Genomic DNA, 18,222 nt, shown 5'->3' on the forward strand with positions numbered 1-18,222 from the left:
GGCAGCAAAGCAGAAATTTGTTTTTTAAAAAGACTCAGCCTGCTCTTTGCTAAAATGAAAATTATGGCAGCTATTGGGGAATGCCCTTACTCTTTACCAGCCACAGAACAACAAAAACACACTGGTGGAACGCACTTTAAATGGGGATAAATGTGTACAACCTCTGCCCGCCCGAATATGTTGTATGTAAATTAAAACAATTCTTGAATTTTATGATCTTATTTATCTGATTCACACTTGTAAACAGAATTTTCTCTCCATAGGTTGCTGAGATGAAAGGGCTGATGACTGTTTTGGTTGGAACAGTGATTTGTGAAAGTGCAGATTTCTTCTCTGCACACCCTCAGATAATGATTGTGGATATTACTGACCTTGGCACCATTAAACTTCAGCTGGAAATCGTGTGGGAGTAAGTTTTGATGTAATATACTCAAAAAGAATGCGGTGCTTTAATATATCAGATTTCAGTCTATACTGAGAATGTTAACTTCCAGACAAACTTTTAAATGTGACCAGTGAGACCTAACTTGTCCCCTCTTCTTACTCTTATCTTAGCATTAATGTTTATCTTTCTCTTATGGAATTGCATTCAAAAAAATTGCACCAAAGGTTTCTTGTGATAATTGACTTGTGGGGTGCAATTCTAAACACTATTGTGCGCGTTGGACCTTCCGCTAAATGGGGTTCGTGCCGGGCACTGAACGGAGCGTGGTGCTCCCGGCCCATGGCGCTCAAAACAATCATGTATTTAAATACGTGTTTAAACTAATTTAAATATGCTCAGCCAGATTCTCCAGGCTTCCGGGATTCACCAGCACCGCCGGCGCAGTGTGAGGTCGGCGTTAAAATCAATACGAGTTTCCAGAAATGGAAACCAGAAGTGCTGGCCACGCCAGGGGGCTCGGAGGCCATTGGAGCCCCAGATGGTTGGGGACAGGGCAGGGCACTGGACCCTTGCATCCTGGCAGTGTGAGGTTGACACTGCCAGTGTGCCAGGTTGGTGGGGCACTGCCAAGGGGCAGAGCCCAAAAGGGTAATGGCCCTCAAAGGAGGTGGGGGGAGGAGTTGCAGATGCAGACAGAAATACCACACCGACTCACGAGAGATCTGTAGCCTTGAGTGTCAAGCATTTTGTGCAATTGAACTATTTATCAGAGCAACATGAAGGTATTAGCAGCTGATGGAACCATCAATTCACGAGACACGTGTTTTAAGATATGAACAGTGGTTTTAATCTACTTACTACAGAGCCAGCCTGTTACCCGTTGAACTCTCGATGAACTGCAGGCTGGCCCTGGACACGGTTATTTATACAGCAGTCAAGGGGGAGGAGTCATGGGTGGAGCCAAGGGTGGAGCCCTGTACAAACTCCTGAGCATTCCCAGAGCTACTCCCCCTAGTGGTCGGATAACGCTACTGCGCTTACAATAGTATTGGTAAATACAGTGTGAATTACTAGGTTACATTCACCACAACAGCCCAGTCGCATTCCCGTTTATTCATTTTATAAACAGGAAAATTCTTTTTGCAAACAAACTGTTATGCTAAATGCTGATTTAAGCAAAATAGCATACAGGTTTGAGGTTGCGGGTGAGAGTAAATATTTAATCTGTTGCAAGTTAAAGCTCCAACCTTTCAAAAAATTACTTATATATATTGTACCAACTATTAAAAATGTCAAAAATAAATGTAGGCACACATGCAATCCATACCACAATATTGTTCAATGGTTCTTTCATTTAAACATTTTGAGTGACACAGTTTGAAACATTAAGTATTTGTGCATTTCATAGAGGTATATAAAAATATGTACACAAATTAAGAGAAGGAGCAAGGATATAGCATAATTTACAAATGTCTTTCATTTGCATTAATTACTGATTAGATACACATTTTCTAATGAATAAATTAACGAAGCACATGTACCATTTCAAACCATTTCAAATTGATGTGCTGATTGTGAAAGGGCATGTTGAGTATGATTCTACCCGCCCCACCCCCCACTACACCCAACGCACCTCACACGCCCCGTTATGTCCATCACACAAAGCGCAGTTATGATTTAGGAAAAGACCTCTCTCTCTAACACCAATTTTAAGATTGAATCATTTATTATGCTCCCATCCAATTGGATATTCTACATCAACAAAGACCCTAGTAGAATTTCTACTCAGAATAAACTACCACCTCTCTGGTTTGGGACCATCATTTCTGGATTACAGAATTTTCTGGATTATAGAATAACATTGGAATACCTAACCACCACAAATATATGAATTGGAAAGTAACATAGGCGTAGGCCAGGATTCTCTGTTCGCCTCTGCTAAGGACGGGAATATCAATCAGGCAGAGAATCCCATGGTGGGGCAAAATTGAGATTCGAGTCTGGCAGCAACAGGTCGCAGGTTTCCTTACCCACCCCGCCAACCATAAGGGTTTCCTGACAGCCCAGTTGTGCTTCCCGCCCTGACCCGGCTATTTTGCAAGTCATTGGCGGGCAAGACGCGCCATCCATTAGCCACCTGGGATGTTCCAGCCCCCCCCCCCCCCCCCTCAGCCGAGAGTCCCACTGGTGTGAATTGCTGCAAGTATTGCGGAGTGTGGACCTGGCACCTTGCAGTCCAGGGGGTGGTAATGTGGTAGGTAAATACCCTTCCAGCAATAGCCGCCAGGGTGCTGAGAGTGGCCTTTCCTAGGATGTGTGAGGCTTGTGCTGGGCTGGAGCGGCTCAGGTCGGGAGTCTTCCCTGGGATGGCTCTCCCCATTTCTACTGTTTAAACCCACTAAACAGTTAGTCAGTATGTAACAATTAAAGTTTTTCCATAATAAAGTGCAAATGTGTCGTCCTCAAGTTACATTTCCATCCATCTTTGCATTGTCAAAGGACTTAGATACATTTGAGGGTGATTTTCCAGTCATGTTGCACCTGGTGCATCTCCCGCTTTTTCCAGAGAATTTTCCGCTATTTCCAGCCTACTGCAACTGACGCATTTAAATATGCTCGCCTGGTTCCTGCCCAGCAAGGGCATGAACGAGATTGCGTCAGGTTAGTAGATTGCAATGTGGAAAACTGCCCAGTGGTGCCTTGCACACAAAAAGCAGGACAAATCCAACCCTGCCAATTACCGCCCTATCAATCTACTCTCCATCATCAGCAAACTGATGGAAGGAGTCATCAACACTACTATCAGGCGGCCCTTTCTCAGCAATAACCTGCTCACGGACCCTCAGTTTGGGTTACGCCAGGGTCACTCAGCTCCTGACCTCATTATAGCCTTGGTTCAAGCATGGACAAAAGAGCTGAATGCCAGAGGTGAGGTGAGAGTGACTGCCCTTCACATCAAGGCAGTATTTGACCGAGTATGGCATCAAGGAGCCCTTGCTAAGCTGGAGTCAATAGGAATCAGGGAAAACTCTACATTGGTTGGAGTCATACCTGGCACAAAGGAAGATGGTTGTGGTGATTGGAGATCAATTATCTCAGCTCCAAGACATCATTGCAGGAGTTCCTCAGGGTAGTGTCCTAGGCCCAATGATCTTCAGCTGCTTCATCAATGACCTTCCTTCAATCATAAGGTCAGAAGTGAGGATGTTTGTGGATGACTGCACAATATTTTGCTCCATTCACGATACCTCAGATAATGAAGCAGTCCATGTCCAAATGCAGCAAGACGTGGACAATATCCAGGCTTGGGCTGACAAGTGACATGTTACATTCGCTCCACACAAGTCCCAGGCAATGACCATCTCCTACACGAGAGGCTCTAACCACCACCCCTTAACATTCAACGTCATTACCATCGCTGGATTCCTCTTAATCAACATCTTGGATGCTACCATTGATCAGAAACTGAACTGGATTAGCCAAATTAATACTGTGGCTACGAACTGCAGGTCAAAGACTACGAATCCTATGGCGAGTAACTCACTTCCTGACTCCCAAAGCCATGTCCAACATCAACAAGGCACAAGTCATGAGTGTGATGGAATACTCTCCACTTGCCTGGCTGAGTGCAGCTCCAACAGCAGTCGAGAAACTCAACATATCCAGGACAAAGCAGTCCGCTTGATTGCTCCGCCTTCCACAAACATTTAAACCCTCCACCACCGACCAACAGTGGCAGCCGTGTGTACCATCTACAGGATGCATTGCAGTAACAAAGTTCCTCCAACACCACCTTCCAAACCCATGACCACTACCATCTAGAAGGACAAGAGTAGAAGATACCTGGCAGTCCCACACCTGGACATTCCCCTCAAAGTCATTCACTACCCTGACTTGGAAATATATCGCCGCTCCTTCACTGTCGCTGGGGCAACATCCTGGAACTCCCTCCCTAACAGCACAGTGGGTGTTTATACTCCTCAAGTCCTGCAACGGTTCAAGAAGGCAACTAGCCACCACCTTCTGAAGGGCAACTAGGGATGGGCAATAAATGCTGGCCTAACCAACGAAGCCCACATCCCGTAAATGAATTTTTTAAAACCCTTGGACAAACTATTGCATGCAAGGGCAGCACAGTAGCATAGTGGTGAGCACAGTTGCTTCACAGCTCCAAGGTCCCAGGTTCGATTCCCGACTTGGGTCACTGTCTGTGTGGAGTCTGCACGTTCTCCTCGTGTCTGAGTGGGTTTCCTCTGGGTGCTCTGGTTTCCTCCCACAGTCGAAAGATATGCAGATTAGGTGGATTGGCCGTTCTAAATTGCCCTTAAGTCCCCAAAAATGTTAGGTTAGGTTACGGAGATAAAGGGGATAGGGTGGAGGCGTGGGGCTCAAGTAGGGTGCTCTTTCCAAGGGTCGGTGCAGTCTCGATGGGCTGAATGGCCTCCTTCTGCACTGTAAATTCTATGTAACTGGACATCATTACTCAAAAATAAATAATTGGTTACCTCGGTAATTACAGTTAGGCTACATTGTCAGATATTTCTAATCATTGGTCCCCTGGGTAATGATTAATTACAGTAGACAACAATTGCTGTATTCTATTTCTGGTGTTCCCTTCCGGTGAGCTTCATCTCTGGTTCTCACCTAACTCATTCCATGCCTTACCAACTAGCTTTATTTTGTCATTATATTTGATCTTTACGAACATTTTGTTTTTGTGTTTAACGTTTTCTGTATTAATGTAGTTTATAATCCCTAACTTTCATATTGAGTTTGCTTACTGCCGGTTATGTGTCTCATTCATACAAATTTGGCCAGATTGTACGGGCAGCACGGTTGCCCATACAACCGCATGATCAGTAGCAAGATGCCCCAGGTTCCAATAATTTTCATGTAATTATAAACTTTCACTTTGCCTTGTTTGGAACCCAACAGCTGTGCAGTAATGTGCAAAAGCCTGTTAGGGTTTACCGGAATTTCTTTAAAAAATTGCAATCCTGACCTCCACACCCCCTTTAACAAACACCTAAATGTGCTGAATGGGACATTAATTGGAGATGACCAGGCTCCCTAATCCCTCCACATTGGCTTTACTTTGAAAAATGAAGTGCACCCTGGATGTATAGGGATCCAGGGAGGCCCTCTGGGACTGTGAGTTCTAAATTGCACCTGATCCCAACCCCACCCCAGCATGTCAAAATTTGGCCCATTTATGCTGATATGCATTATGCTTTCTCTCTCTCTCTCTTCGCCCCCCCCCCCCCCCCCCCCCCCCCCCCCTCTCGTAATTCCCTCTGCTGCTTCCTGTCAAAATTTGCTTGCTGCTCCCTCACAGTGCTCCATGCTTACTTTTGACCCCCTCAGTATCTGGCATTTTCGACTCCCTGGCCTTCTGTTTGATTATCTTTTTCTTGTTCTTCTCCATCTTCCTGATAAACTTTCCTCGATTCCTAGCATGTGCTGAACTTAACCTCTCAAGTCATTAATTAGTGATTAGACAGATATTCTAAGGGGGAAGCTTACCTGATATTAGCGTCGCTAGCTTTTGCCAGTTCAGGAAATGAAATGAAATGAAAATCGCTTATTGTCACGAGTAGGCTTCAATGAAGTTACTGTGAAAAGCCCCTAGTTGCCACATTCCGGCGTCTGTCCGGGGAGGCTGGTACGGGAATCGAACCGTGCTGCTGGCCTGCTTGGTCTGCTTTAAAAGCCAGCGATTTAGCTGAGTGAGCTAAACCAGCCCCTAGAGCGATTTAGCTGAGTGAGCTAAACCAGAACAGATAGAGGTAAAACTGTGGCTGTAACCTTTCTCTGTTGCTAATGACAATTCAGTGAAAAATCCTAATAACCTCAACTACCACCTCAAGATCCAGAGTAATTGATGAAAGAAGCAATTTTGAATTTATTTTTTCTTTTTTTAAATTTAGAGTACCCAATTCATTTTTTCCAATTAAAGGGCAATTTAGCCTGGCCAATCCACCTACCCTGCACATCTTTGGGTTGTGGGGGCGAAACCCACGCAGACACGGGGAGAATGTGCAAACTCCACACGGACAGTGACCCAGAGCCAGGATCGAACCTGGGACCTTGGTGCCGTGAGGCAGCAATGCTAACCACTGCGCCACCATGCTGCCCCCTTAAAATTTTAAATTTGTGTTTATTTTACATTTACAAACACTTTGGGCAGCCTACTTCAAAACACGACTGTTCAAAACCAGATGGCTAATAAACGTACAAATTATAAATTCAAGCACTACTGTAGGCTTGGAGGGCAGTGTGAATTTATACCAATAGAATCTGGTGTGTATTTCTGAATCTAAGATTTGATTCTGCCGTGTGTTAAGTAACTGATTTCATGTACTCTAAATGCTGAGTGGGGTAAAAGGGCAGGGAAGAGAATATAGAAGAGGCAAAAAAATGCACATGGCTTAAATGCAACATATGGTGACTGACTCTAGAGTGGAACTGGCAGAGGCTGGTCTACTAGTCAGCCAGTTTGGATCTATATCCTGAGTTTTCATCCTCGAGGTGGGTAGGAGAGTCGGGAAAGCCTCCGTTTCGGCTTGCCCGCCTTGGGAGAATGTGCCTGCAAAGGCAGGATCTTAATCGTCATGGGGCGGATATGGGCTTATTGGGCCATCCGACAGGGGAAAAAGTAAATCACAGGAGCTGCCGCAGACTTCTTTAAAAGGCCTGCTCAGTGCTGCGGGACTTCATTCCAGTTTAAATAAAAACATGAAGGGCCTCCAGCCCTCACCCTCCACACACTCTCCATACCCCATCCATGCAACCTCATATCCACCACCAACCCCCTATAGCCCCTCATACCCACTGTGCAGGCTGTAACCTTTCACCCACCCCTATGGCATATGCCCCAATGCCAATCTATACTACTCCATCCACCTCCAATAGCCCCTCATACCTCCAATGCTATGCTTTGCTATTCAATTCATCAGCAAAGGCCTCATTTTCCCAATGCCAAGTCACACTATGTATCCCTGGCTGAGAGTCAAGACAACCATTACTCTTGTTGAAACACCTGCCCCCCAGAGAAAACATTGCTTGATTGACAGTTCAGGCTCTCTGGTCTCTGCAAGTGCGGATGCCAGCTTTTGACAGGAACCAGCCCGCATCCTTTAAAGGTACTCATGGAAATCAAACAACTCGGGAATGGAGATCTGAAATTGGGGCCCGCCCGTCATTTTTAAAGGGCTGCTGAGTGGTCCCAACTTGGTGAAAATCCAGGTCTATGTTAATCAGACGTGGGAAGTGCTGCAGGAAAAGAGGGAAAGGAAACATAAATAAATATATTTTTAAAATGATAAATGATATAAACCTAGTAATGTCAATTAAACTGCAATGGCTGCCAACAATAGGATCTGTGAATAGCTGAAATCATGCCACATTTGCCTGGCAGATGAAGCCATTGCTCTCTGTTGGGAGTTAAACCTGCGTGACCTATGTGAAATGAGTGTTTGAATTCTTTGAGCGCAGGTCATTCTGTACATGTTTGTTTAGGCATCCCTAAAACTGAATCATTCTAGTGGGATTTTGGTTTCCACATGTAGCTAATGTCAACTAATTTGAAACAGAACTATACTCCTGTCCAAGTTAAATCCTTCAGTTTTAATGTCTCAACAGTACCTGAAATTTTGAAATTTTTATTGCACTATACATTAGAAAATAAATTTGCTTACCTTTCTGATTAAGGTTTTTTGGCCTTAGAATTCTTTTGTCCTACTGCACCACGTAACCTTACCTAGTACTGAAGATAGATAGGGACCTGCTTCCAGACCTCATTCAATGCTATTATTAAAGTGCTTGCTAGGAGATTGATCTATGATTCTATGAGATGCATGATTATGCCCCAGAGCTATTTACCTATGTGGGACATCCAACACTTGCTCCCTTTCTACCCTTCAATCTCACAGTCGAGATCTGGAACTCACTGAATTGCCTTTATTGTAGTGGGCCACTATTTATTATCTATAAACATCAGCATCAGAAAGTATGGTTCCCACCAAGAGGGTGGCACGGTGGCAGAACAGTTTGCTCTGCTGCCTTACATTGCCAGAGCTTGGGTGACTGTGTGGAGTTTGCACATTCTCCCCGTGTCTGCGTGGGTTCCCCCCACAAGTCCTGAAAGACATGCTTGTTAGGTGAATTGGACATTCTGAAATCTCCCCCTGCGTACCCGAACGGGCGCTGTAGTGTGGCGACTAGGGGAGTTTCACAGTAACTTCATTGTGGAGTTAATATAAGCCTACTTGTGACAATAATAAAGATTATTAGTCTCAGTATTGGGAGTTTTTTAGAAACCAGAAAAGGAATACTAAAAAGGTGAATAAAAAGAAAATGAGAGCAATTTACCAAAAAACAGTTTGTAAGAGTTTTTGTAAGTATTCAGAGCAATTAAAGTGAACGTTTGCCCCCTGGAAGCAGAAACAGGAGAAATTATCATGGAAACTGAGGAAATGGCAGAATTATTGACCAAATATTTTTTGTGTGTCTTCACAATAGAAGATGCAAGTTGCTTACCAGGAATAGAGGGTAACCTGTGAGCGAAAAAGAGTGAGGACGTGAATACCACCAGAGAAAAAGCATTGGAGAAACTCAAGAAACTAAATTCTGTCAAATCCCTAGGACCTCATGGCCTACACTCTTGGGTTCTGTAAGAGATGGTTTCAGAGATAGTGGATGCGCTAGCTATTATTTTCCAAAATTCCTTAGATTCAGGAACAGTTCCATCAGATTGGAATTTGGCAAATATATCACCGCTTTTCAGAAAGGACGGAAGAAAAAACCGGGAACTACGGGTTAGCTAGCCTAACATCAGTCATTGGGCAATGCTGGAATCCATGATCAAGAAGTTTTAACAATGCACCTAAAAAGAACAGTATGGTTAGAACAAGTCAAAATTGTTTCTCAAAAGGGAAATCCTGTTTGACAAATTTAATAGTGATATCCAAAAGGCTTTGGACTCATGGAGTTGGGAGTAATGTATTAGGGTAGAGGATTGGTTAACGAACAAGAAGTAGAGAGTGGGTATAAATGGGTAATTTTCAAGTCAGCAGACTGTGACTAGTGGAGTAACCCAAGGATCATTGCAATGGCCTCCGCTATTTACAATCTATATTAATGATTTCGGTGAAGAGACCGAGAAATTTAACTAAGTTTGCTGTTGATACAAAGATAGGTAGAAAAGTAAGCTGTGGGGAGGACACAAAGAGGCTGCAAGGAAATATAGACAGGTTAAGCAAGTGGGCAACAAGGTGGCAGATGGAGTATAATGTGGGAAAGTGTGAAGTTATTCACTTTGGTTGGAAGAATGGAAATGCAGAATACTTTTAAAAGGCGTGAAATGTTGCTGTTGATGCTCAAAGAGACTTGGGTGTGGTCATACAAGGAACGCATGCAAGTACATCGAGCAATTAGAGAGGCAAATGGCATGTTATTCTTGGCTCTAAGCATTTGGAGTACAAGAATAAAGAAGACTTGTTACAATTGTATAGGGCTTTGGTGAGAGCACATCTAGAAGACTGTGTACATCATATTTAAGGGAAGAAATACTTGTATCAGAGACAGTGCAGAAAAAGCTCACTAAATTACTCCCTAAAAGAGTGGGTTGTGTTATGATGAGAGGCTGAGTAAATTGGGCTTATATTCTTTGAAATTTAGAAATATGAGAGGTGATTTCACTGAAACAGACATGATTCTGAGGGAGCTTGTGTCTCTGCTGGGAATGTAAAACGCAAGGGCACAGTCTCAGGATAAGGGGCTGATCATTTAGGACAGAGATGAGGAGAAAGGACTTGACTCAAAAGGTTGTGAATCCCTGGAATTCTCAGCCCCAGAGGATTGGGAAGGCTCCATTATTGAATATATTTAAGGCTGGGATAGATCGATTTTTGGTCTGTTATAAAATCAAAGCATATGGGAAGCAGGTGGCCAAGTGGAGTTAAAACACACATTCAGCCATGATCTTATGAATGACAGAACAGGCTCGACCACATGCTGCTAATTCTTGTGTTCTTCTATTCCTTGGTCACTTTCCCTAATTTATATTTCTCTATGTTTAGCCTTCCCTTTTTTCATTTTAGGTCATTAATTATGTTAGTGTATTATATAAAAGCAAGTTAAATATTCAACGCAGAGTTTTTTAAAAAAAACTCTTCTAGCTGACCACATACATCATCAATGCAGTACGTGGTTTTACCAAAGCAAGGCTTTTACAGCATGCGGATATGCATATTGTTGGGAGAAATAATACCCTCAAAATTGACAGCGAAGTGGGGAGGAAACAGGGAGGAGTGGATGAGAAGTCCCAAAATGAAGGAGCTCAATTTCCTGTTGCCAGCTGGCAACCAGCTAGATTGAGAAGTTGACTGTTTGTCGGATTGGAAAGCATGTGGTAGAAGACTGTAGCCAGGGTCTGGAGAGGGGATGAGGGTTGGCGCAATTTCGGTGCAGGTGGGTTTGTATCATGGGTCAGCCTGAAGATTGAGGCATTTGGGGGGGGGGGGGGGGGATAGTTCAACAGAACACAGACAGGTAGACCGATACAGGCATGTTAGTCTATTGACTCCAGTTTTGCTAGGGTTCCTTGAAGCCACACGCGGTCAAATGCTGCCTTGATGTCAAGGCAGTCACTCTCAGCGTGCCTCATGAGTTCCAATCTTTTGTCCAGATTTGGAGTAATGAGGTCAGGAGCTGAATGACCCTGGTCGAATTATTGGCCTACCTCTCAACAACAAGCTTCTCGCTACCTTACACCCACTGTTTGTGGGTAACTTTTAACAATATACCCCTCCCTCTTCTGTCCATCCTGGAGCAGCGGGAAGAGTCATTAGGATTCGCCCCAATGAGTCTCAGAAATGTAACAAGACTTTTTAAACAATGGAATACGTCTACAATAGTTTCCTTTAGTTTATCCAAGTGGCACCTAAAATCCTTTAGAAGTCAGACTGAATTGATATTGCAGTTAATTTATTTCTGCTTTGTAACATCGTATTCAGTCCTGTTTGAGTACAAACAATACTGCAACTAGCAATAATCTTTATAGCGTCAAATCTTTTTCTGTGTAATGTAAATCTATTTAATAGAGCTTCACAGATGGCGTTCCAGATCAATATTGCCACCTTAAGGTAACATTCTGTTACAACAGCATCTCATGAACAAGATATTGAATCGCAGTTTCACTTTAAGTAATAGCATCTGTATATATACGTAAAAAAAAGTTGCAAAACGAAACTTGCATGTGCTGCTCTTCCGTGTTTTCTTGCATTGCAATGACACTCATTAACTTTTAACTAGAATCATAACTGTGCTGGTCATGAAGTAATAATGTGGGGATGTGATGCGCTGCGAGGCCAGTCATTCAAGGAAGGATATACTTGCCATAGAGAGAGTGTAATGGAGATCCACTAGACTAACCCCTGGGATGGTAGGATTGTTTTATGAGGGGAGATTGAAGAAACTGGATTTGGATTTATATTCTCTAGAGCTTCAAAGAATGAGAGGTGATCTCTTTGAGACCTACAAAATTCTTACAGGGCTGACAGGTTGAATGTAGATATAATGAGCGTGATTCTCCAAAATGGAGACAAAGTCCCGATGCCGGAGTGAAAACGGGAGTGTTTCACTCTGGCGTCGGAGGCCGCTACCAGCCCCCTATTCTCCCGCCCCCAGGGGGCTAGGAGCGGCGTCGCGTATTTTACGCGCGTTGGGCCTTGGCGCCGCGTAATAAACGGCGCCGCGTAAATGACACGGCCGGCGTCGCGTAAATGAAGTCACCCGCGCATGCGCGGTTGCCGTCCTCCCCGAGGCTGCCCCGCAAGAAGATAGCGGATGGATCTTGCGGGGCGGCGGAGGAAAGGAGATCCTCCTTTAGAGAGGTCGGCCCGCCGATCGGTGGGCCCCGATCGCGGGCCAGACCCCATCGGAGGCCCCACTGGTGAAGGAACCCACCGCAGCATTCCCGCACAGTTCCTGCCGGCAGCGAGCAGGTGTGGACGGCGCCGGCTGGAACCTGTCGGGTCGGAGCATGGCGGGGGTACCAGAGAATCACCGTTGTGAGTGTCTCGGCCGATTCTCTGGCTGGCGCGGCGCAGAACTCGACGGGGTCATTCTCGGTGGTTGGGAGAATGGCAGGACGGCGTCAGACCCGCGTCGCGATAAAATGGCACGGCCGGTGATTCTCCCAACCGGCACGGCCTCGGAGAATCGCATCCAATGTTTCTCCGACTTGGTGAGTCGAGAACCAGGGGACATAATTTCAGAATTAGGGTGAGGTCTTTTAAGACTGAGATGAGGAGGAATTTCTTCATTCAGAAGGCGTGATTCTTTTGAATTGTCTACCCTCGAGGGCTGGAAGCTCAAACATTAAGCATGTTCAAAACAAAAATTAATAGATTTCTGGAGACTGATGACATCAAGGGATAATAAGATAGTGTGGAAAAGTGGTGTTGAGGTAGATAACCAACAATGACCTAATTGAATGGCGAAGCAGACTTGACAGGCTGAATGACTACTCCTGTTCCTACAAATCAGAGTTGGTCCCATTTTATCGCAATGGGCTGTTTTCAACAAATTGTAATGGGAATGAATATATTACAGAAATTAAGTATGACACTTACAGAAGTACACACTAAATGCAATATGTCTTCTTATTTTAGTCATTCCTGCAAAGTTGATTTGCAGGAAAACATTGCCATGTTAGGTTCATTGACGGGCTTCTGTCAATGTTGTTCTTTGTTTTGTTTCTTTACTGTGAGTTATGCAAGAAAGGCGAATTGCACTCTGAGGGCTGTACCTTTCTATCCCTTCACGCCATCGGGGTCTTCTGGTCCCGTCGATGTGAATGGACATTTCATTGGCTGCTGGCCCCGCCAGGGGTGACATTTTAGCAGTGATAAAGGATTGGCGACGGAACAGGAAACAGAGTCAGGATAAATGGGTTATTTTCAAATTGGTAGATTAGTCAAATTGGTAGATTAGTAACTAGTCGCAGGGATCAGTGCTGGGGCCTCAACTACTTATTATCCTGAGTAATGACTTGGGTGAAGTGACCAAATGTATTGTAGCTGACATTGCAGATGATACGAAGATAGGTTGAAAAGTGAGTTAAGATGGATATAAGGAACCTGCAAAGATGGGTTAAGTGAATGAACAAACATTTTGCAGATGGAGTATAATGTGAGAAAGAGGGAGGTTGTCTACTTCGGCAAGAAGAATAAAAAAGCAGAATATTATTTAAATGAGGAGGAACTGCAGAATGCAACAGTACAGAGTGATCTGGTGTCCTTGTGCATGAATCACAGAATCTTAGCATCCAGGTACAGCAAGTAATTAGGAAGAGAAATGGAACTTTAGCCTTTATTGCAAGCGGGATGGGCTATTTGCAGGGGCTGTTATATACTTGCAGGGGCTGTTTTAGCACACTGGGCTAAATCGCTGGCTTTTAAAGCAGACCAAGGCAGGCCAGTTCAATTCCCGTATCAACCTCCCCAAACAGACGCCGGAATGTGGCGACTAGGGGCTTTTCACAGTAACTTCATTTGAAGCCTACTTGTGACAATAAGCAATTTTCATTTCATTCATTTTTCATTGGAAGCAATTCACAGAATATCCACTGGGCTTATTCTGGGGAGGTTTCATGGAATATGTGCGGAGAGGCCGTTTCCTCCAATGGGAGAATCGAGAACTAGGGGGTGCAGTTTAAAATAAGGGGACACCAATTTAAGATGGAGATGAGGAATTTCTTCTGTCAGATGGCTGTTAATCTTTTGAATTCTCTTCCACAGCTAGCAGTGGAGGGAGGGCTATTGAATATGTTCAAGCATGAGTTGTGCATATTTTTGATTGACTATGAAACCAAGGATAATGACGGACAGGCAAGAAAGTGGTATTGAGGTGACAACCAAGTCAGTCATGATTTATTGAATGACGGAGCAAGCGCGGTGGGGAAAATGGCCTACTCCCACTCCCATCCTTTATGATCTTATTATTTTCTTGGGAGTATGGTTAAGATCTTATATTGTTTACAATATACGATTGCCTTTAAAAAAATTTTAAAAAATAATGTATGAAGTTTATATTTGAAAACCAAGTATGAGGTCAGAAAGTTAAAATTCCTTCATGAAACTCATTCATATTTTACAGATTGTATAAATGGGCTTTCATGAATGGTAGTGATATTGAACTCTGTAATCACTATTTAGAACTTTCATTCTAACATAGCTTCTAATGTTCACCTATGGTGGATACTCGGTGAGTTGGCATGGGGGGTGTAAGGGCAAAGAGTGGTGGATGGGGGGGACAGGTCACATGAGTTGGTTCTAAGTTGGCATAGGAGCTCTAAGGGGCCATAGGGATGGTGGGAATTCATGGATCGTGATGCATTAACATAGGGAGTCGGTGAAGGGGGGGATGGGTGAGAGCTAAAGAGCCTAATACTTAACAAAACAACTGGGATGTGTGGTGATATGCATCACTGTAAATACACAAGGGATTAATGTGAACACACTACACCTAGCTTGACACTAGAGGGAGCGCCAGAGACATCATGACACACAGACAGTCAACCAATAGGTCAGTAAGATAGGACATGACCAATGGGCATTCAAGACACACACAGAGGTGGCACTACCAGAGGAGGGCATTACACCAACCCATATATAAGGACACAGCATACATGATCTTCCTCTTTCTAGTGGAGACATTTAGTAAGTACACAGGGTTGATTGAAACACATCACACCCACCATGTGGATTGTAGCAGACTGGTTAGATAGTCTGAGTAGCTACAGCAGGATTAACAGGAGAGGCAAATCCAAGTAGGAGAATTGTTAACAGTTTAATAAATGTGTTTAAGCTATCTCCAAGTCTGAACCTTCCTTTGTCAGAGTGTACATCAAGGAAGCAGCTTATGCTACGTCAAGAGCATAACAAAACATGGTACCAGAGAATGACTGTTTAAATGCACATAGTTTCAACTCAGCTAACAGTGACAACCAGCAAAACCACCCAGGCAAGATGTTCGAGATTCTGGTTCCACAGCGGCTCAGGTGCCACGGCAATCTCAGTGAAAACTGCCGTGCATTCAGGCAAAGGTTTCAGATCTTCCTGATAGCAGCCGACCTACAAGACATGGCCGATGCTGAAAAGACAGAGCTTCTGCTAACCATCGCGGGTGCAAAAGCAGAAGAAATCTTCAAAACATTTAAGTTCTCCAAAGGGCAAGACGAGTGAATTCCAGACAGTCCTGGACAAGTTTCAACGATACAGTGAGGTAAAGACAAAGAAACCAACAGAAAATGGTAAAATAGGCGCCAATACTAACCTCGAGGCCGGGGTGGGCGAGCAGCGAACGACAATTTTGATTGATGGCCATTTTGAAAAAGGTGCCGCACATGCGCAGTTGAGAGAAATGCGCAAAGTAAAGGAACAGCGATCTGCGCATGCGCAATCCATTCCTATTTTCTACGTCACAAGCGTCATGACGTCAGAGGCTCCGGACCACGCCCACTTAAACGGGAAAAGTCCCAAAACACGAAAAAAAAGTTTTAAAGCCGTAAAACACGATTCTTTCATGTGGAACGACAGCACAATGCCTGAAATTCGACCAGTAGCTGAAAGTAACCTCCACAGTTCCCTGCAACATGCAGTAAGCACCGCCCTAGAAGATGATATGGTCTTGGAAGACAATGACTCAGACAAAGATTTCATCTTGGGAGGTGGCTACACCAGCACCAAATCCAAACCGCAACTAGAGGTGTTGTACATTGAAGACCCCGACGACCAGTTCTTCGGATTGGGGAATTCTCAGCCCAGCATATCTGACATCCTGACTCGTGAGTGCAGGATTATGCAGCGGCCTGATGCCAAGAGACAGACAGTGGTACAAGCCCACAGAGAGCGGTCTGCTGCCACACAGAGAGTGGTCCACGCACCGCGAAGAGTCCCCGACTCCACACAGAGAGTGGTCCATGCACCACGAAGTGTCCCCGACTCCACACAGAAAGCGATGAAAGACTCCACAGTGAGACAACTGCACGTCTCCACACAGAAAGTGACTCGAGTGACACAAGCCTCCACAGCGAGCTCATGGACAGCCTCCACGATAGAAGCAATGCAAGACTGAAGAGCGCAGTCCTTGCATGAACCCAAAATGTCTCCGGACGGGGAGCATCAAGAAATCTCAGCTGACTCAAGTGAACCTGCAATGACTCCGGACGAGAGCATCAACAAGCCAAAACTGATTCGAGTAAGCCGGACATGACTCCAGACGAGGAGCGCTGCAAACTCAATGACGGCACGCTTAAGGAAACAGCAGATGCAACAAAGGACGCTGACACAAGTAACTGTGTGAAGGACTCATATTATCCACAGAGTGTGGTCCTTGAGCGCAGCAAACACAACAACAAAACCAAGCAACACAACAACAACATCAAAGCGTACCAAAGGCAACAACGTCGACAACAAGCACAACAAAAACAACACCAATGGGACTACGACTGGTACGACATGGTACAACTCTGCAAATGAGGGACACTGTTACTGCTCAGTACAATGACATACCATGGCAGGATGATGCATCTTACCAATTCACGTTTGCTACTCTGCCAACAGGCAACCTGGCTTTCAGGACAGATGCCATCAAGAATTGCGACCATAAGCATCGCAAACAAAAAAGAAACAGACTCCAAATCAGTCAATGAAGTGATTTGGACACTTGAACACCTCCTGATGACCAAACACCAGGACACTGACGGCGTTCACAAGGGAATGACAACGTCACCATTGACACTACTTTACCAGACCATATAAGTTCATGAACTTTGGACTCATACCTATGATTTGGACTTATTGTTTAATGATCGCTGTTATCATGATTTGTACATATATCACTTATCTACCTAGTTTGTTCAATTTTCTTTAACACTGTACAGAAAATATGTAACACGAAAAAAGGGGGGATGTGGTGATATGCATTACTGTAAATACACAAGGGGTTAATGTAGATACACTAGGACACTGTACATACACAAGGGATTAATATGAACACAATACACCTAGCTAGAGACTAGAGGGAGCGCCGGAGACATCTTGACACACAGACAGTTAACCAATATGTCAGTAAGATAGGACACGACCAATGGGCATTCAAGACACACATAGAGGTGACACTACCACAGGAGGGCATTACATCAACCCATATATAAGGATACAGCACACATGATCTTCTTCTTTCCAGTGGAGACACTTAGTGAGTACACAGGGTTGATTGAAACACATCACACCCACCACGTGGATTGTAGCAGACTGGTTAGATAGTCTGAGTAGCTATAGTAGGATTAACAGGAGAGTCAAATCCAAGTGGGAGAATTGTTAACAGTTTAGTAAATGTGTCAAAGCTTTCTCCAAGTCTGAACCTTCCTTTGTCAGAGTGTACATCAAGGAAGCAGCTTATGCTACGTCAAGAGCATAACAAAACAGGATGAAGTTACAGAAAACGTAGGCGGGCCTTTTGAACAATCCACCTTGGCAGTAAGCAGTTCCCACGGCTCACCTGACTGCATCCTGCAGCTGTCACCACCTCGACCATCAGTCCCTTGACCTCCCCGAGTGGAAATCGCATCATTCAGGGCATTTTCTTTCCTGAGGTCGGCCTGCTGAGCCGAGAAATTTCCTGACTCAAGCTATCCATCTCTGGGGCAAAGATCCAGCACTGTATGACAACATTAAACATTTTTCTTTCATCTATATCGTACAGAAACTGGAATTGAGGTTTTGTCTTTCAGTACCTTCTTTTAACATCTCTCCCATCCTTTGCTTTGT

At 44.4% G+C, this 18,222-nt stretch overlaps 1 protein-coding gene across 11 annotated transcripts in view; it reads left to right on the top strand.

The window, feature by feature from the left end:
* Positions 1–18,222, top strand: part of ripor3 (RIPOR family member 3) — a 318,117-nt gene that overhangs the window by 229,393 nt on the left and 70,502 nt on the right. For all 11 annotated transcript variants that reach the window (XR_005461375.1, XM_038803147.1, XM_038803155.1 and 8 more), the window contains one exon: positions 264–409. Coding sequence is in view for 10 of the 11 variants with exons in the window: in XM_038803147.1 (XP_038659075.1) it covers positions 264–409 (146 nt within the window). In the remaining variant the exon portion in view is untranslated. The remainder of the gene's footprint in view (positions 1–263; positions 410–18,222) is intronic.

Source organism: Scyliorhinus canicula, chromosome 7 (assembly GCF_902713615.1).
Source record: "Scyliorhinus canicula chromosome 7, sScyCan1.1, whole genome shotgun sequence".
Lineage (NCBI taxonomy): Eukaryota > Metazoa > Chordata > Chondrichthyes > Carcharhiniformes > Scyliorhinidae > Scyliorhinus > Scyliorhinus canicula.